Consider the following 21,076-nt stretch of genomic DNA (forward strand, 5'->3'; position numbering starts at 1 on the left):
AATCTGTTTCTTGTGGTTAAGAAGAAAAAGAACACCTTACTGAGCACAGAGGTACTGGCCCAGCGTTCCGGTTATTTCTTGCTGTTTAACAAACCACCCAAAAAGTTACTGGCTTAAAACCACAACTCCATGTAATTTTGCTCATGAAGCAGAACTTGGGGGTGGGGACGGCTCCTCTCAGCTCCAGCTGGTATCAGCTAGGGAGGCTTGAAGGCCAAGGTGGTGTGGGGTAGGGTGGAATAGGTGGGGAGGAAGGATAGGTGGGGAAGGGAGAAAAGTGGGGGGTGAAGACTAGAGAGGGGTGAGAGGTGGGAAGGGGCGGATAGGTAGGGAAGGGTGGTGGGGTGGGGTAGGTTGAAGCGCACTCAATCACACGTCTGGCACCTGCTCTGGGAAGACAGAAACAGCTGGGAGCTGGAACAGCTGAGACTCTTCCCCCCCCTCCCGCCACTCCCCTTCCCTTCCCCCCCCCCCCCCCCCCCCCCCGCCCCGGGGGTCTCTCTCCAGCACAGCGGCTTCAGGTCAGCCTGATTTCTGACAGGTGGCTCAAGGCTTCAAAGGGGCACATCCGCAGAGACAGCACCTGCTAGAAACTCTATCGTCCTTTACCACCCAGCCTAGGAAGTCCTGCGACATCATTTCCATTGAATTCTAGCCTCTCAAAGGCAGTCACTAAGGCCAGCCGATGATGATCGATGGGAGGGGAAGCACTCCACCTTTTGCGAGGAAGAGGGACGAAAAAAAATTGCAGACACATTTTGAAACCACCACACGTTAGAGAAACCCTTTCTCGGTCCTTTGGACCGAACTTTTTATTGCTGCCAAAAAGTGCAGATCTGACCAATGCTGACCAACCGCTGTCTACAGGAAAAGACGCCTTTGAATCACTGGCTCTACCTGTCTGATCCACACAATTACAGAACTTGAACACACTTTAGAGCCCATCTAGATTTCGCTGGGGAGAAAAGCAGTCCCAGAGGGGCCGGGCCGTCTTGTTCCAGAGAGCGATAATGGCTCTGACCCCCCCCCGCGGCAGTATTAACTGAATCATTCATCAATATTCTCCTATTTACAGGCATGCTGCAACGTATTCGACAGATGTCATCTCATCCGGTCTTTATCATACTCACAGGAGGAGCTGCTGTTTTTCCCGACGGGTAAACTGAGGCTCAGCAACACGGAGTTGCCCAAAACCCAAGGTTGGGTCTGGCTTTGTTACGTAGCCAAGAGGAAGTTCGAGAAAAATCTGTCAAACGCGAAAGCCCATGCTCAGTCCACCGAATGGCCCCCCCTGGAGATCAGCTGGTTAGGGAAGCAGCTGGTGGGGCCGGGGTCGCCCATCTGGCTCTTGTCCAGAATTCAGGGGCATCGAACGGTCTCCACTAAGATGAGGCTTTCAATAGAACCGTCCCTGAGAGGTAACCATGAACTCACGTTCTGACAAAATTGTGCACCGTTAACACGAGATCCTTTCTTGTGGGGAAGGAGGACAGATGTGGGTCCTCGCAGCCCTAAAGAGGAAGCTGGGACACCCACCTAGCAGTGAGGCTGGGAGGGGAGGGACCACAAGCCCGTCACCAGCTGCTGTTGTGCAAAGTTGGCCTCTGAGTGAGGAGGAGGAGGAGGGGGAGGAGGAGGGGGAGAAGGAACACATAGGGCAAGTCTACTTTTCCCCAAGGGTCGCGGAACACAAGTTCCTAAAGAGCAGCAGAAGACTTTTGACTCAAAGCATCCATTTGGTGACTGCTGTGTGACTTTTGTCTTCTCCCCAAACCGCTTTGTGCAACTAAACACAGCCCGGAGGTGCTTACATCTCCCTGAGTGCTCCCCTTCGGCTGATGAAGGAAGAGACAGAGCTCCTGAAAAGGTACGTTATAAGAGTTGTGTATTTTACTATTAGTTTCAGTCCCGTTCCTCAAATCTTCTGGAATCAGTTCAATTGCGGGAAGACGGGGAGGCAGGGGAAAAAAAAAAAAAAAAAAAAAAGGAAAGTGGATTTTAGAACAACTTGGCAAATTAGCAAAGTTTGTAACATCATTAGAGGGCTCTTAAATATTCTTCCCTGAACTCCATTTTTATCTTGTGAATGCATTTCAGTAATTGCTCTAAAAGAGATTGTGGAACTTTGGCACAAACATAAATGTTTGCACGATTTAAAATGCAGCGGCAGCAAAGATCATGATTTTTTAAATTGCTAATTCTTAAGCTAACCTTTGCAGTTTGTCTCCTCTTGAAAAATGCCAGTTCCTATCAGCAGAAGCCGTAATAAAGACAATGCATATATTATTTAGTTCTTTATAATTGCAAACAGCTTAGCTATATTTCAATACTTATCCCTCAGCTCCAACATGGAGCATAAGTAGGGGATGATTACAATCATTCCATCATTCTGTAAATAGAACACCGGGGCACTAAGGAACAAGACTCTTTTCTTAAAGCCAAGAGATCAGACAGACAGAAGCTAGTCCAGAACCAGACAGATTTCAATCCAACCACCTTGCCCCACCCCCGCTCACTGTTCAACCCAATCAGTACATGTTGATCCTATTGGTCAAGGACAGAGACCCAGAGTCTCTGGGTCTAGCCTCCGGACTAGTGTTGTAGGCCTACCTAATGGAATTAGGATAATTAACACTGGCTGCTGTGACAGAGAAGCTCCACGATCTCAAGGGCTTAAAACAATGGTCCGATGCATGAGGGCATCAAGAGAGAGTTGTGGAGGATAGTCCTCTGTTCCACGTGGTCATTCAGGGACTAAGGATCCATCCACCTTACAGTCCCCCGAGAGGTGGACTCCAAGGCCACCACTAGCAGGTAATGACATAAAGCGTGGATTCCACAGGGGATTTTGTGCACCAGGCCTACCGGCGACGAACATCCCTTCTACCCACCTTCTAGCGAGAACTCAGTCACATGGCCCCACTTAACTGCAGGCGAGGCTTTCTGCAGATCAGCCGTGTGCCCAAGAGGAGAGGAAAATGCCTTGGCGAACAAAGGCATTAGCTCTGCCTCCCCAGCTAGAGGCAAGGAAAGTTCTGGGCTGCCTGACGTCCGTTTCCCTAATGCAGACCCTGATCTGGTATAAACAGTGTCGTAAAAAAGACTTGTCCCTCCCTTCCGGGAGCTCCCAACTAAAGTTCTGCACCACATACTCAACCTCAAGTCTCCAGCACAGATCAGGATGGTGAATGGGAATGAGAAGAAGGGTGCACTGGAGCCAAAGAGCCTCCCTTCCGGACTCAAGAGAACCGCGGACCAGCTCGTGGCATCAGCTTCTCAGGAGGATGTGTCTACACACTTCTGGGTCCGGGGCCCTCAGCTGGATGGTGTGGCTACTACTCAAGACTTGGTTTCCATTGAAGAATGACCCTCACAGGATCACACCGAGCTTGCCCAATTAAAGCCACCATGAATGCCAATAAATTGGAGACTAGACTGTAGAGAGGGCAACAGGGCAGAAGCCAAGGACAGAGGTTGCCTCAGGCCTGCCGAGGGCTGCCCAACACGAAGAAGAAACTAACAATGTGCACTTGTCAGCACTCTTGTGGCGCTAATTTCCTTGCAAATATAAGCAAAGCCTTTTAATTAACTTAATATCAATTTCACTTTTCTCACATTTTGTTCTAATTATGGGCTGGATTTGAAGCTCTCACAGCATAATTGAGAGCCCTAGAACTAACAGCTTTACAACTTTACATGCTGGTAACTGCAAAACCTGAGGGGAGGAAGGTTCCCCGCCACCACTGTGTCACTGCACCCCCAGGCCCGCCACTCCGCAATCCCCGGTCCGGCCACCGACGCTGATCAGGACTGGGTCACACATCCAGGGGTCGGCGAGTACCGACCTCAGCACAAAGGGAGACACAGAGAGGCGCCTCCGGACAACTCACTTACTTCTCAAAGTTTCGGCTTCCTCACAGGTAAAACGGGCCTCATGGTTTAAGAAGATCTGATGTACCATCAAGTAACACAAAACACTTGATACGTACTACGTGCCCAATAAAAATCCTTTGTAGGGTACACTACGGTACACACATACACAAATACTTGACATTCCCCAAATCTACGACGCCTTCAACTCTAAACTTTTTTTTACCATGTTTGTGTACTCGCAGAGGAAAAAATGCTACCAATTAAACTATGACACGTGACTGACCCTAAAATGAATCTCCGTTTCAGAGACACATAAATGTGCACCTTAGCAGTGACCAAATAGGGCTACGTGTGGTCGTTTTCAATCGGTGAGATGTCTTCAAGGCAAATCCAAGCTAACCCTAGGATCTGAGTATTCTAGTTCATGGATGTTTAGTTAGCAAAGACTCTTGCTTCATTTTAATATTCACTGAAAATGCACTTGGGGGTGTGGAGGGGCTGACAGGCACCACGGCTTCACAATGCAAATGCCATGCTCTCTTTCCTCTTTTGCCTCCGCCATACTCTCTCTGGAAAGCAACTATTCTCTGGAAGGGAGGGAGATTCCCCTGCTGAGGGCGGAGCTCCTTGTTGGCCCTCATCAAAGGCCATCCCTTAGAGATCTCTAGTTGGCTCTCCGGGACTTCTGAGTCCCATCTTCTAGTCCCTTAAAGCAAAGGCCGGTCACGTGACCACTTTCTGGACCACACGCAGAGCACGCCAGAGGCACTTCTGGAAAAGATTTTCGTTCCTGATTCAACAGCAGGAGCAGACGTGGCCCCTTCCTTCTTTGTACGGAGAGGCAATGACTGGAATTGCAGCAGCCATCTTGTCACCACGAAGACCAAGAGAAATACAATTAGCTCCGACATTACGTCATCATGACGACCTCATGATGCCAAACCAAGCCACTACTTCTGGCCTTGCTAAGAGAGAACAAGTCACCTGATGGCCAATTGATTCCCAAACGACCTAGAGAAGGATTTTTAGAAACAAAGAAAATGTATTCTCTTGCAAACTCTTGGGTCCGCCGTACACACAATTCATTATGATGCGAGGCAGAGATGAACAGGGGCTAAAAGCAGACCCATGCAAAGAGAAGGAAGAGAAGGGTGTGACCCATAATCCGAGAGTTAAAGTCACGTAACTCTCATTTACACATGCATAGACTTTGGTCCCTAGAAAGATGGCAGAACGAGAACCCGGGTCTCCCGTTAGTTCAGTGTTCTTTCTACAGGGAGGTACAGCACCTAACAAGGTGTGGATGGCCATTAGACATCCCTCAGTAAACACTAATCACACAATTAGCCACCGTGTCTGGGGCCAGGATGGAAGGAGGAACTCGGAGAATCCTGCCCCCTATTAACCGTCAGCTCGCTCATGTGTCGGCGTCTGGATGCGGCCGCCTGTCATGATGGCAGCGGTTTATTTCTCATGCATGGCAAGGCTGAGGCTCCGCAGTTAGCAATGACAGGGACATTATTAAAAGGGAGAACTTCTCTATCAGTGGCTAAGCCAATTGCCATCCATATGTCAGAACAGTCTAAAGACCTACGAGGAGCAATGGTTAAGGCGGGAGAAGGTCCTTCCACCAAGCGAGTGCAACAGGGCATCAGGAAAGCAGGGAGGGAGAGAAAATTCCTTGCTGAGGCGGGGAGCTTCTGTCCCCCGCCTCCCCCGTCAAAGGCCATCCCTCTGAGAGCTGGCTCTCCTGCACTTCTGGGTTCCATCTCTCGGTCCCCTGGGCCCCAGCCGGGGAAGCAGGTTCAGCCCTGCAACAGGGCACTCCGTGGGGTGGCAGGGCCCAGAGGCCGGGTGGTGGCCTCAGGAGGCAGGCCCGGGGACCGTTGTCGTAGCAGCCACAGCTGAGACAAAGCCAGACAGCTGCAGGGGGAGGGCAAGACTGGGCTTGGAGCAGAGAACTCCCCAGCCCCTCATCCCCACCATGACCCTCCGCAGAGTCCCCCAGCCCCTAGGCTGCCTCTTGGCCGGGGAAACAGAAAGCTGTGTGGTATGTGGAACAGAAGTGCCGGGACAAGCTGCGCCCCCCCCCCCACCCCTCCCACCATAAGACTGCACGGTGTGCGTCCTAAGGGTGCCACCCCTCGCCGTGGTGGGACTTTTCCCCGGAGAATAAGCTGATTCAGGATGAGGGGGACAACAGGTAAATGGAGCAGAGGACACAGAGATCAGGCGCCAGAAGGATTCCCCCGACGGGCTCGCCAGGGGAGCGCCGGCAGGGAGCTGAGCTGGCAGGGGAGCGCCGGCAGGGAGCTGAGCTGGAGAAGACTGGAGGGAGGCGGAGGGGGCTGGGAGGTTCCACAAGGAGAGCAGCAGGGGAGGCGAGGGGAGCGCGCAGGGCTCCGCGCTGAGGAAGGCTTCGGATTTTCCGGAGGGGGCAATTCCAGGTGTTGGCTCTTGGCACAGGATGCGGCCAAGGACAGGACTCCAAAGTGAGGAGCACCCCGGCCTCTGAAGCTCGGAGGGCCAGCTGCGTCTTATAGGAGAGGCACCTCATACCCACCACTGGATCTTAACCCACTTTCCCACCTATTTGGCACTGAACCGTGACATCAGTTCCCTTACGTCGCCGTGGTGCCCCGGGTCACCCAGTCCCCCCTCCTACCCCCCATGTCTACAGAATTAAGTCCAAGCCAGCCTGGGGCTCAAAGCAGTCTCCACCTGGCCCTCGGAACCAGCTTCCCTGCCACACAGCCTGCCTTAGATCCCCGCACGCGTGCTCCTCTACACTGCTCCCCACGCCAGCCCCCCTGCGGATTCCCGCTCCCGGGCCCGGACTGTCTTCTGTGACTTGCTTCCACCTCAGGCCCCGGGGTGCTCTCCCCAACTGCGTCCTCGGGTCCCCGTGTCCCAAGTTTCTGAGTTCTCCTGTTCAAGCTGAGCCCTTGCCGGCTAAGCACCTCCCGTGGGCGAGTCCGGGCCTCCGTCCTTCCACACTTGTGCCAACACTCTTCCAGAACCTAGTGCGTGCACCTGTTAAAACCACAAACGCACCTTTCCAACACCCTCTCTGTGTGCGGGCCTCCCGCCCACGCCCGGCGGTAAGGCAGCGCTCCTCACACATGTGAAGGACCAGCATGTTCTACAACGGGATCTGAGGCACACAGATCTCCTAGGCCTCAAGCGCGTCACCCAAAGGCATCATCTGTAGAAGGAGAAGAGGGAGAGGAAGAAAGGAGGAGGAAGAAGGAAACGGAATGCGGCCTCCGACAAACACCGGAAGAGAGAAGGAGTCCAATTAAATCGGAGACCAAGCAAGTGAGACGGCAAAGGACCTCCTTTTACCCCTTTTGAGCCTTACGTCACAGATAACTGTGACCACACTCTGCCACAGAGCACGGCTAGCGGTTCACCCGTTTGGGCCACAAGTATCTGCTGAGCACTGATGAGGGGCCAGTGCAGTTCCCACCATCAGGGATGTGGGGGGCAGGGCGGGGGACTGGCCAGCAGGGTCCCTTCCCTCCAGGTGTCTGTGTTCTCCCAGGTGCCACACACCGGGCCCCAGGGCTCGGGCCACACCTTCCAAATTCCATTTCATCCCGACTCACGAGGGCCCCATTTCACAGCCGAGAGGTGAAGTGATTTGTCCAAGGTCACACAGGTAACACGGGACGGAATCAGTAAGCCAGTGCAGTCTGCCTGATGCCCCAGTGAACACACTTTCTTCCGATTTTGTGTTTCTTTTTCATGTTTTTAAACGTTTATTTATTTTTAAGACAGAGACAGAGCGTGACCGCGGGAGGGGCACAGAGAGAGGGAGACACAGAATCCGAAGCAGGCTCCGGGCTCCGAGCGGTCAGCACAGAGCCTGACGCGGGGCTCGATCTCACGAACTTTGAGATCATGACCTGAGCCCAAGCTGGACGCTCAACCGACTGAGCTACCCAGGTGCCCCGTTCCAATTTTGTATCTTAAAAAAAAAAAAAAAAAAAAAAAAGACTTGCAGGTTCTCCGATCTCGGAGTTTCTTCATTTGACACACGCCTTACTAGGTCCCCTCTCCTTCCTCTCGTCGTCAAGTCTGGCTCTAATTACCGAGGCTTCTTCCTGTCCACAAAGGACACTCCAGATTTGGCAACAGCAAAGGTCAGGGGGTTGGATTTCTTCCTCGAGAATGACACAGCGGCCTCTTCCCCGCTACCTCTGGGCCGGGCAGGCAGCAGCTGAACCTCCTGGCAAGCTGCCTGTCGCACAGACCGGCCAGCACACTTGTGCCCGCGTCTGAGGGCGGCCCAAGAGCGGGCTCCCCGTGTCTCCAGGAGGGGCTGGCTGCAGCAGACGCTTCTAGGCCGTCGGAGGGAAAGGGACCGAGCCTTCCCCCCTGTGCACGGAGCTGGGGCCCCTGCCTGCCACAGAGGCCTGCCTGCAGGCAGCCCACGAAGGCTCCAGCCGCCTCCGCTTTCCTCCTGACACTCATCGCAGTGAGTGATTTTTAACACAAACGTTGGCCCTCTCCTCCTTCCCCCCTACCTCCTTCCCACAGCAAACGCCGGTCCCATCCAGCGCTGCGGGTCCACACGCGCCCATCCGTATCCCGGCAGCACGGGGGAAACAGCTCCGGGCCGGCTCTGGCATCCTTGAAGACATGCCTTCAAAATGCCAGCCTCTCTTGCTGACTCCCCCCACCCCCCGTGGAGGCCTACGAGGGCAAATCTCCACCCCTGTCCCTCCGTCCAGAGGCACCGGGCCGGCTGGGCCGCGCTCGGGTGACCGAGAACCTGTTGGTGGGTTCCACAGCTCGGTCTGCCTCCTGGAGCTTGGGGGCAGACTCGGTTAGGTAATTTTGACTTCCCTCTGTTCCCGCAAAGATTTTCAATTTCTTCAAGCAACCCTGCTTCTGCTCAATATCCTTCTGAAAATCTAAATTTGGAACCTACCCGGAATCGATTGCATTTCCTCCGATGACAGAGCTGCCCCGGGCTTAGTGGAGAGTGACACGCGCCCTTCCGTCTCACTGCACAGGGGCGTGATGAGGGAGGGGGTGCCCAGCCAGAGCCCGGTGCTTGCATGGGGGGGAAGGGGGAGGCAAGTGAAACATCACACCCGTCCTCCCTCTTCACCCTGACTCCTCGGGAGGGCGCTGGGCTGGAGACAAGTACCGTGATATTCATGAAATCTTGGCTCTGCCCTTCTCCGCCTATGTCATCGCGGCCAAGTCGCACAGTATCTCTGTTTCTCACCCTTTGCTCAGCTCTAAAATGGGAGAAGCAAATAATTTCCTCACAAGGTGACAAGAAAGTCCCAAGTCAAGTACAGAGCTCCAGGAGAATTCTAACAAGAAATCTGTCCATCCCTTGGTCCATTTTTCCTAATGCTGGTACCAAGCCGCCATTTCTTAAGATACTTTTAAAGCTGGGTCCTCGGAAGGGGTGCTTCCCAATCAGGTAGCTGGAGCCACGTGTGCTGGGTGGAAGGCGGGCAAGAGACCAAGGGCAAGGCCCTGGGCAGAGGGTACGGCCGCAACATCAGGGGGCAGCAGTGGGGCCCTCGCGGAAAGAAATGGGAACACAGGTGCAAGACAGAGCCTGGAGGGGAACAAACGAGCTCCTCTCTCTCTCCGTGAGCTTCCCCTCCATACCAGCATCTCGGCCTTCTCTTTAAAGTGTCCTTCTCGGGGCGCCTGGGTGGCTCAGCCGGTTGAGCGCCCGACTTCGCTCAGGTCACGATGTCGCAGTTCACGGGTTCAAGCCCCGCGTGGAGCTCTGTGCTGGCAGCTCGGAGCCTGGATAGACCCTGCTTCGGATTCTGTGTCTCCCTCTCTCTCTGCCCCTCACCCATTCATGCTCTGTCTCTCTCTCTCTCTCTCTCTCTCAAAAAGAAATAAACATTAAAAAATAAATAAATAAAGTGTCCTTCTCAGCCTGTAGGAAGGATAACAACCTGTAACCGTTTTTTGCAAAAGGCAGGACTCAGGACTTGGACACTTGGCTTCTGAGGAAGCCTGGGTCACCCTGGCCGCCCAGCCCAGCGGGCCCCCTCTCGGGACGCGGAACAAACCTGTCCCAAGAGTGAGTAACCCCTAGGGGTAGCGGTGGTGCTCACGGCCGGGGGGAGGCGGAGCCGTCCCTGAGTCCCTCCTGTCGGAACTTCATAGGAGTTCACGGGAAGGTTTGAGAAAGCTCAGCAACCTTGAAAATGCCAGCTCCCACCTCATACCCAAAGGGCTGGACCCAAGTGGCCTTGTTCCTATGCTATGCCCGGTGCCAGGCTCCCAGAGGCCCCCATTAATTCCTGAGGAATAAAGGGCTTGCACCCCTAAGCCCCCGGGGAATTGCTAACAAGACAGAAGAGCACACGCGCAAAGAAGCCAGACTCCCAGCCCGTCTGAAGCGGGCTCCTGGCTTCTCAGAAGTTCCTCCCCCCTCCCCCACCCAGCTGGACCCAAGTGGCCTCGGGGAGAATGGATTTTCCTCTTTGCTTGCTCAGTGTAGGGAGCGGGCCACGGTCCAGGCCACAGCTAGTCGAGATGCAAAGTCTCGGGCCCCCACCCCCGGCCTACTGAATCAGAGGCTCTGGGGGTGAGGCCTAGAAACCTATGTCTTTTTTTTTTTCTTTTTTAATGTTTATTTACTTTGAGAGAGACAGACAGACAGAGAGAGAGAGCGCAGGAGAGGGGCACAGAGACACAGAGAGAGACAGAGAGAGAATTCCACGTAGGCTCCGCACCATCAGCTCAGAGCCTGATGCGGGGCTCGATCCCATGAACCGCGAGGTCATGACCTGGGCCGAAATCAAAAGTCTGACGCTCAGCCCACTGAGCTGCCCAGGCGCCCTTGAAACCCGTGTATTAATGAGCCCTCCATCTGACTCTGACACGTGCCAAAAACTGAGGCAGGCTGATGTAGCAGCTAAGAACCTCAATTCTGGAACAGACCGTCCAAGTTCACCCCCTGACTGTGACCAAGCTCCTCAGCGGGCAGTATCAGCTACTACCTCCTAGGATTGCTATAAAGGCTAAATGAGTCCCTGCATGTCTGTGCACTTAGTAAGTACCGTTTCGAATTTTATTATTCCTCTCTGAGGCATTTGGGGGTGTAGCTATACCATATTTTGTTTCCTAACTGAAACCAATACTAAAATAATTTGTGTCCCTAAGTGCAGCCTGACGGCGAGACCCAGGCTTTCTCACACTCTCTCTTTTGGGTCCTCCTGGTGGGTCTATAGCAGGTATCCGTGCAGAATCCTAAGGAGCACACCCTACGCTCCTACTTTGTCCGGAAACGAACTGGGGACTGCAGCTCCCCAGGGCAGATACAAGTTCAAAGCATCCCCTGGATATTTGTTACAGGACATTAAGAAGACCACAGGGTTACGTCAAAGGGCGCGCAGAGATCTGACCACAGCCCACCTAGAAGGACCCAGCAGGGATCTCCCCGGGGTGCAGGGAGAGAACTATCTGATACCCTCCTTCTTTTGCAATGACTTGTCGTTCTGGAACTCTTATGAGAACATGAGTTAGAAGCTCCGGAAGGGGGGTGGCAGCCTTGGGTCTGCCTTGGATACCAGCCCTGTGGACCCTGGAGAGCTGCTTGCACTCCGGGTAGGTAATACTCTGACCTCGGGGACAGCAAGTGTCCAGTGACCCATCAGTCCCTGGACCAGGTGTGACCAGGGCACATTAAGTCTTCCCCTGCTCGCCGAGCGCTGAAGAGAACATTTTAGATGGGGCAGATTCTGACAACTGTCATTAACTGCTACGCTCGCTCTGAAACGCTGCCTCCCAGACCCACCAGCGAACTGTAACATTCGCCCTCGGGCAGCTCTGGGCGAGAAACGGGGTGTGTTTTTAACAGCAGCCTCCACCAAGGCAGCAGGAAGGGAGGAGTCCTCCGTATTCGCTGTGCACCCCGCCTCTCGCAGAGATGACATATTCATCCAACTTACTACCGAAGCGCATTAGCTCCAGACCTGAGGCCTTGACTTTGCAGACATTTAAGCCCGCCAACGTCCCTCCCTGTCTGACCCCACCAAACGCTAAAAGCTGCAAGAGCTATTTTCTCCAAGTCGGCCTGCGCCTCCGGTCCCAGTTGGCCGCGCGACTAGTTTCTGCACTCGGGCTGGAGTCGCCAGGTAATGATTCCCGCACGCGGGGACCCGGAGCCAGCTGTACTGACATGTTTCCACAATAAAAGCAAACTTACAGCTGGGGCACAGTAGAAGCAGGTAATTCTTTCCAGCAGCCCCGGCCTCCCGGCCAAGACAGGGCAGGAAGGGGTGAGAGGGAGCCTGCGGGAGCCAGGAGGCGCCGGCTCTCCCCCACCGCGCGAAGGGCCCCAGGGGTTTACCGGTGCCCGGCCCGCCCGCGCAGAGCCCCCGTAGGCGCCGGCGCACCTCCTTACCATTCAGTTGCCGGTAGACGATGTCCTCGAGCAGCGAGAGGCGCTTCAAGACCGCATCCTGGATGGGGCTGGCGCTGTGCGCGCTAAGGTTGGCCGCCTCGGCGCGCGGCCGGATCTCGTGGAAGGCGTCTCCGCTGCGCACCGCGATGGGCCGGCACTTGGCCAGGAAGAGCACGAAGCCGGCCACCGCGATCAAGTTCAACACCAGCAGCACTTTGACTCTTCTCAGTGAAGCCATCAAACACGCCCGGCCGGCCCGCGCCCCGGACCCGCGCCCCCTCGGGCTCCCGCGAGGCGCGGAGCTGCCGGGGAGCCGTGCGAGCCTCACACTCCCGACTGCCGGCGGGGAGCCCCGCGGCTCCCGGCCCCACAGCGCGGATGCTCCGGCAGCGGAGACGGTTGGGAGGACCGGGCGGTCAGGGGGAGAGCGAAATCGCTCCCATGGAAGCCCTCGGTGTGCAGAAGTGCTCCCGGAGACGCCTGCTCAGTTCACGGCTCGCGGCCCCTTCCGGGCGCCTCGGCTTCTCGGCGAAGGGCCGGGGGCCGTGGGTCTCTCCGCGGCACCAGCAAGTGGCTCGCGGCTGTTCCTCGGGCCGCCGGGAGCGAAGCCCGGGAGTGGCGCGCAGGTGCCGGGCTCAGGGTTTGCCGCCCGCCCGCGGGGGAGCGCGCCGCGCCTCGGGCCACACGGCCACCACCCTCGTCCGCAGGCGGCCGTCGCGGCGCGCGGCCCGCGGTCTTCAGCCCAGGACCCGCTCCCCGGGGCGGGCGCCTTTGTTCCGCTCAGCGACCCGCTCCATCACGCCGGGCAGAGGGAAAGCCCGCGCCCGGAGCCCGCATCCTCGCGGCTCCGCAGTCACGCTCAAGTCTCAATTACTCTCAAAGTGGGGGCAGCACTAGGGGGCGGACCAAGGGGCAGAGCGCGACGTCCTCTCCGCCCCTCGCGCCGGGGATACCCCACCCCGCCACCAAACTCACCAGCGCGCACAGCGCCGCGGGCGCCCGGACGCGTTCCAAGCCCCAACCTCACGCAGTGAGCCTTCGGGGCCTGCCGGTCACACTGGCCTCGCTCCGAGCTGGCGCGTCGCGAGGCCGGCCGGAAGGAGGAGCAGGACCTCAAAAGTCACAGCAGTTCTCTACCCCCGCCGAAAACGTCGCGGGGAGCGCGGCGGCAGGGACGCGCGCCGGCGCCCCCTCCGCTCGCCAGAACGGGCAGCTCAGCTCGTCCCGCGCGCCACGGAGCCAAACGCCGAGTGTCCTAATTGGCGGACGCAGTGATACGGCCGCTGCGGCACCGACAGCCCACGCGGCCCTGGCCCGGGGGTTGGAGAGCCCGGAGGGGACGCGCAGGTGGCGGCGGAGGGCGGGGCGCGGCCCGAGGGGACCGGCTGCAACGCCAGCTCCTCCTCCGCCGCCCCTGGCCACCCCTCTCCCCGCGAGCCTGTCGGCCGCCGCCACCCGCAGGCTGCCAGGCGCACAGCTCCCCGGCTCGCCCGCTCGTGCGCGCGCACCCGTAAAGGGTGGGGGCGCCCGGCGAGTAGGGACTGCGCGGGATGGGGGCAGTCAAGTCATGTTGGCTGCTGGCGGCGTCGGAGGGACCCTCTGGTTCTCAGCACTCCCCGAGCAGGCGGGTTTGTTCCATCCTGGGAGGCGATGAAGACATCCCTTTCTGTGCGCTCGCAGCTCCGCTTTGCGTGGCCGGGAATGGCTAGAGGGAAAATCTGGCCTGGAGACTCGGATTCTGTTACTTTGGGAGGCAGGCCGCGCGTTAGCGGGCTGGGTGGGTTCTCTCCGCGTGAAAATTCTAGCCGTCCGAGTCACGGTTTCTGTGCCCACCCTCATTTTATCCTAAGAAGCCCATCTGGGCTACTGGATTGCCAGGATCTCTTCCTCTTCCCCAAGCCGGGAGCTGGAAAGGCTGGAATTCAAAGACCCTTCTTGATCCACTTAATTCCTTGGGCCTAAAAAAAGAAAGGAGGCTGCCGAACAAATAAGGCTGGGCAGTAGAGGGCCATGAATCTGGTGGTTTCCACCTCACCATTTCTATCGCAGAAATAACTGAAGTTATTTCTTTTTTACTACTGGGTCTTTGGTGTGCGGGCTTGCTTTGTTGCTTATTTATTATTTTAGATATCAATTTTTAACAGAAGGGTGCCTGAAAAATATAACAAATTTTTAAATTTTCATTCCCTTGGAACTCTGTGCCCGAGTTCAATTGGATCTTGTTGGTTTTGCTTTATATCACCTACAGAAAGTGAACACAAAGCAGTTCGATGAAAAAGCCACGTCCAGAAGCCCCAAGGGACCCACCAGTGTTGGGCATGAAAGGAACAGAGAGGGTAGAAACCTGAGTTTCTGAGCAGCTGTGTGACATGACAGGCACTGGGGCAGGCAGGGTCCTCACTGTACCTGTCCCTGAGTACCCAGAGGGAAGCTGGCACTATCAGTGGAAGCTTCTGCAAAGCTAATTTTCCAACATTTACTCAGCTGCAAGACGGAAGCTAGGGAGGCCGAGGCACTGGGCTAGGGTCCCGCGGAGGTAAGTGGCTCTAAACCCAGGTGCGTCAGGCTCCCAAGCAGGTGCCTGTTTGGGAGTAGGAGACAGGAACAAAGTAGCAGCAGAACCCCCCTCGGAGCAATGGAGACGTTTCCAGGCAAGATTCAACTTCAGAGAGACTTCTTTTCTCCCTCTGAAGCCGGAGAGATCCCTGGCGCAAATTAACCAATGATCTTATCCCGCAGCAGACAGGCTTCTCTCCTCACCTTCCGCGTGCATACATTCGTCAATGACATCCAACACCCTAGACTCGGTGAGAGATCCGTTGTCAGGCTCACATCCTAAGCACTGTCTTCCCAGAGAAGTGCTCCATTCCTGCAGTCCTGCTCGGAAATTTCCCACTCACGATCCCAAACGAATATTCTCTCCAGACACCAGCAACCCTTCTCTCCCTTCCAAGTATCTGAGCGCTGCCATCCCCTCCTGAGTTCCTTCTCTACCCTTCCTGGTTGTTCTCTCGTTCTGGTTACTTGTATACTTCAAACACATTCCCAGTGGTGGCCACAGTTCACACATCCTCATATATACGTATTCTCCCACTGCCCCCAGCCCAGCAATACCTGACCTCTGAATCAGGCTCACCGTCTCCTTTCTCACACCCATGCACCCAAGCAAGAGAGCGTGTTTAGGGAAAACGACGTTACCCAAAGCTGGGAGACATTACCAGTTGGTAGGTATCTAACTTGAACTGGATCCTTAGTTCTTTTAAAATTTTTTGTTTATTTATTAGTATGGAGAGACAGAAAGAGGCAGAACACGAGCAGGGAGGGGCAGAGAGAGGCGGAGACACAGAATCGGAAGCAGACTCCAGGCTCTGAGCTGTCAGCACAGAGCCTGACGCGGGGCTCAACCTCACAAACCGCGAGATCGTGACCCGAGCCGAAGTCTTAACTGACTGAGCCACCCAGATGCTCCTGGATCCTTAATTCTTTATTCCATGAACCTAACCAGCTTCTCCCCCCAAGAGGTACCCAGGAAAGACTTCAGAAAGTCCATAAAAACAAACCAATACAAAAATTTGTGCGTGGGGGGTGGGGGGGTTGCCCGTGTGGCTCAGTCGGTTAAGTGTCAGACTCTTGATTTCCGCTCGGGTCATGACCTTGAGGTTCGTGAGTTCAAGCCCTGCAACAGGCTCTGTGCTGACAGTGCAGAGCCTGCTTGGGATTCTCTCCCTCTCTGCCCCTCCCCCACTCACATATTTTCTCTCTCTCTCTCTCTCTCTCTCTCTCTCTCTCTCGCAAAATAAATAAACTTAAAAAAAATTGTGCGTGTGTGTCATATGGACGTTTTTCTGGGGACAAGAGCCCTAACTTCTATCAGATTCTCAATGTGGTCAGTGACACCAAAAAGTCAAAATCCTGCCTGGATATGCGAAAACCGTAATCAGTTCCATATTTATTGTATGCCAGCTGCTTACGAAATCAGATGGCACCAAGGCACTCCAGGTTGGTGGAACTCTTTAGTGGCTTGCATATCTTGATAGAAGGACACTCTGCGGGGCACCTGGGTGGCTCAGTTGGTTGGGCGTCCGACTTCAGCTCAGGTCATGATCTCACGGCTCGTGAGTTCGAGCCCCGCATCGGGCTCTGTGCTGACCGCCGAGCCTGGAGCCTGCTTCGGATTCTGTGTCTCCTCCTTCTCTCTCTGCCCCTCCCTCGCTTTGTTTCCCTAACTCTCAAAAACAATAAACATTGAAATTTAAAAAGAATAAATAAGAAATCCCTCTTGGATGGCTCCAAAAATCTTTCCTAATCATAAAACTCAGTGAAACCACAAACATTTTTTGATAGTTTACCAAACGTTTCGTTGGTATTTTTGTCTTTGTGTAGCACACCGAAAGGAAGGAGATGAATGCATTTCTGTCCATGGTTAATGAAGGATTTCGACTCCACATACAGTTTTCACTCATCAGCCATGGTTCCTGCTGTGTCACCTTTCCTGGCCTGTTAAGAATATCTCACATCTCACCCTGGCCTATCACAGAAGTGAGAAACAGTTGGAGGTCATCAAGAAAACCAGGGGCTCATGTCTCTACAGAGGTTTGGCCAAGCTACTCTCTCTTGCTGGAAGCAGGGAGATGGGGCCTTCATTCCCATAAAATCTTGAGCAGCACAAACTGGGGGTTTCATTTGATTTTTTTTAATGAGATATAATGGGCATATATCATTATATTGTTGCAGGTGTGCAATGTGATGATTTGAGATTTGTTTACCTTGTGAAATGATCAGCACGGTAAGTCTAGGTAACACCTGTCACCGTACAGTTCTTTTTTCGTGTGATGAGAGCTTTTACGACCTACCCTCTCCGCAACTTACAAATGAGTTGTGTGTCTTTCGATCTCCCTCACCCGTTTGGCCAGCCTACCCCTCCCAGCCCCCTCCCCCCACCTCTGGCAGCCACCAACCAATCGGTCCCCTGTATCTGCGAGTTCGGTTTTTTGTTTTTGTTTTAGATTCCACCTGTCAATGAGATCATACGGTGTTTGTCTTTCTCCGCCTGACTTATTTCACTGGAAGGTTTGTTTTGTTTGAGGAGGAAAAAAACAGAGTCACGGATCTACCTTCTTCCCCTTCAAGAATTCACGGCACATTGTAATGGGGGGAAGGGATAAGATTGTAATGGGGGGGGAGGATAAGAGGCGGGTTAAGTAGAGGGGGAGAGACCAAGCTGCGTTGTGTGCCTATCGTATCAGCCCTAGGTGTACCTCTTCTTAGCTGTGTGACCGTGAACAAGTTACCTAACTTCTCTGGGGCATCACCTGCCTCCCCAGCTATGGACAGGAATAATAGCCACTATACTACGTCACGAAGAATAAATAGCTAATACGTGTAAATCCCTCAGCCAGTGCGAGGCATATAGTAAGCATTGTGGAAATAAGCAAAGACTACCCGTGGAGGACAAGCTGAGGCTGTTTATTCAGAGTTTGCTGCAAGAGAGAGTCAGCCGCCATCACTTGCGTTTGGCAGAGATTCAAAGGCAGACAGAGGAAAGAGTTTTATAGTAGAAGAGGCGGGGGGACGCTTCAGATAAGCCCTGATTGCGGGCTGTTGGTCTAGGAAGCTAAAGGCAGGCTCACGAGAAGTGGGGCATTCTATGTGATTGAATAAGGGAGCATATTCGACTTTCTTTGGTTGGTCCTAAGTTGGAGGCAGGGACAAAAATCAGGGAAGCCGGCAGTGACGGAGCACGTCCTCACCATCTAGAGCCACTTTCGGAGAGGCTGCGGTGGGCTTCTCAGGCTACATGCTGCAGAGGTTGAGATGATCAGAGACCCCCCGCCCCATACGGTCTGGACATCGTTTGTATTTCAGCCTGTCAACGCTCAGTATATGCTGGTTATTATCATCTGTTATTATAATCCCTAGAAGGGAGAAAGGCTAGTCGCTGGTAGAAACACGCATCAAAACCAGATCCACCTGTCCAAGAGACGTAGGCCACCCCCCAAACCCAGGGCCTTCTCTTCCGACCATAATCTCATCAGCCAGTAGTATGTGGGCACAGAAGGCAACCCACTGGGGCATGGGAAGAAAATATTAGAACTTCTGTTTACTGTTATCCACAAGAAGAAAGAAATCAAAATTTACTGATATTTAATACATGCAACGAGAGTCGCCCGTGGATATAATTTCTATATCACTGCACGTATGATGGCCATGCATGTTTCACATCTTTTCCTGGTAGGGTCCACCATTCAAACGCGATCGTTGCCTGTTGGCCAACTTGCATGCAAGTCCTGGGGTTATATTTTCACCAAAATCCTTCCCTTCTACTAGAAGTTGGATTCCTTTTGAACTCAAAGTCCCTTTTAAGGCCCAGCTTAGCATCCCAGGCTTCCAGGAAGCCATGGGGGAGAACCCCTAACATATGGAGCTTTTTATCTACAAATTATCCATAGATTTATCTACCAAGTACCTATTCATTGATTTATTCATTAATTGAGCACTTCTCCAGTACTCGGCATGTGCCTGTTGTGGGCAGGAGAGGTAAGTAACGGATAAATCAGAACACCAAATTACTGAATTGCTCTTAGGAGAAATAACTCGGCCTAACCGTGGGGCACTGGTGGGCTGGGCCTGTTTGTTCAGAGTCACGGAGTTCCGAAATCAGAGGCCTCAGGGCAACTGGCTTCTCTGAGACTCCCTTTCCCACCTCTCTGCCCCGGACCCCTTCTCATTTTCACTCAAGGACCGCCCCACACCCCTCCCAAGGATAGCTCCCTTGGGAAGGCCTCAATATGGAAACATCTCAGGTGTAGATGAACCTCACTACAGTCCTTTGTGTGCCACAAGCTTCTCTTTTATTTGTACATGCAACTCGTTTTTATTATGGTTGACGCACAATGTTACATTAGTTTCAGGTATACAGCATAGGGGCCGGATGAGTTTATACGTTACGTTATGTTCACCACAAGCGTAGCGTTCCATAACCGGAAGCCTGTATCTCCCAGTCCCTTTGACCCATTTTGCCTATCCCTGCCCCCCCCCTCCCCCCAGCAATCATCGGTTTGTTCTCTGTATTTATGGCTCTGATTCTGCTTTTTGTTGTTTCTTCATTTGGGTGGTTTTCAGATTCCACATATGAGTGAAGTCATAGGATGTTTGTCGTTCTCAGTCTGACTTATTTCATTTAGCGCGAGACCCTCTAGGTCCACCTGACTTGTGGCAAATGGCCCAATCTCATCCTGTATATGGCCGCGTAGTATTCCATTATATATACCCACCACATCTTCCTTATCCGCTCGTCTGTCAATGGACACGCGGGTTGCTTCCATATTTAGGCTGTTGTGAATAATGCTGCAACAAATAGGGCATGTATCTTTTCGAATTAGTGTTTTCTTTGGATAAATACCCCGTAGTGGAATTCGTTGATCATTCGGTATTTCTGTTTTCAATTTTTTGAAGAACCACCAGACTGTATATGCAACTTTCTGAATTGAATGAACATTTATAACAACCAAAAGATTGTCGCTGATTCTAAGTGACGACAAAAAAGAGGGAGAGAGAAAAGTGCGAATAAGGAACTCGAAAGTGACTTTTCACTGCCTGTTTGTTGCCTGGTGCTCCGCTGAATTAAAGCCCTTCTTGGACCCTTGTTTGCTTTGGCTTTGGGGTAAGTATGAGTATGTGCAAGAGAGGCCCAGACACTAGGCTTTCCCCACGACGGGTCACATGGATGTCATGTGATGATGCTCAGAAGGGCTCTGGCCTGACCGGATGAGGAAGCTCGCAAAGGAAGTAGGTGGCCAGAGGCTCCAACCATCCATGAGAGGGACAGTCGTGGAGGCTCTCCACCCTGCAGTGCTTCGGGCCCCACTCCCTGACCCCCACTCAGCGCCGTGCCAGCTCTAGTCCAACCTGGTTAGACCGGCTCCAAGAACAGATGCCAGAGGTGGGTGAGCTGGAGGCATTTGTTAACCCACTGACCTCCTGCCTTTTTTTCCAGGATGAAAACTCTGCTTCTGGGTGTTCTAGACACATCTTCCTTTGTTCACAACCTGCTACCTACTAACTGATGCACCACAGCACATGAAATGCATGTTGACATACCCCGTGAGGACTTGCTCATTATATATGCAATGGCCAATGAAGAACAACAACTTTCCTATAATGGGTGGTAGTTTGGGCTCAAGACTCGCTCTGCTGGGTGGTTTCACGAAGCTCCAGGAGGTGGCCTTTGAAACCAGAGTTTCCTGGGCCATTTTGCTTGAATGCAGCAGCTCATTTGGAGAAAATTCTTAGGAAAGCGTATTTTTTTGATAGTCCACGTGGAGGAACAGCCCAAAATACTCTGCAAGTACTCTGGAAACGAGCAAGTACTCGGAGAACGAGCAAGGCTACTGGAATCCTCATGGTGCAGGTAGAATTTCCGGGATGGATAGAAGTCGGTGGGATTTTTGCCTTGGCTATCGTCAACTTACTTCATGGTCCAGGACGTGTAAACTGACTGTCCCCAGGTTTCCCCCGGCCCCTGGGTCACCCTTTCCTTTAAATCCTCCATTGTTGTTGCTATGAGAAGCCCAACGTCCTCCCCAAGTGCTTCTAAGGGTAAGATTCTCCGGTGTTGCTCACCTTAGCCTGGCTGTCCTTGTCCCCTCATGCTCATGGCCCTTGGATTTCCAGTCAGTATTTTTCCCATGTCTCCATGCTTCGTCCTTCACCATTTCTTCCAAACCAAGGACACAAGTTCCGGTATTAACTATGAAAAATTGCCACGAACTTAGAGGCTTAAAACAACAGAAGTTGATCTTATAA

At 53.6% G+C, this 21,076-nt stretch overlaps 1 protein-coding gene across 1 annotated transcript in view; it reads right to left on the minus strand.

Annotated features, from left to right (window-relative positions):
• LOC115503904 (polypeptide N-acetylgalactosaminyltransferase 17-like) overlaps nucleotides 1–13,490 on the minus strand; it is a 161,859-nt gene extending 148,369 nt beyond the window's left edge. The window contains exon 1 of the mRNA XM_030300458.1: nucleotides 12,272–13,490. Coding sequence (XP_030156318.1) covers nucleotides 12,272–12,509 — 238 coding nt within the window. The 5' untranslated portion in view covers nucleotides 12,510–13,490. The remainder of the gene's footprint in view (nucleotides 1–12,271) is intronic.
• Between the last annotated feature and the right edge of the window lie 7,586 nt (nucleotides 13,491–21,076).

This window comes from Lynx canadensis, chromosome E3 (assembly GCF_007474595.2).
Source record: "Lynx canadensis isolate LIC74 chromosome E3, mLynCan4.pri.v2, whole genome shotgun sequence".
Taxonomy (NCBI): domain Eukaryota; kingdom Metazoa; phylum Chordata; class Mammalia; order Carnivora; family Felidae; genus Lynx; species Lynx canadensis.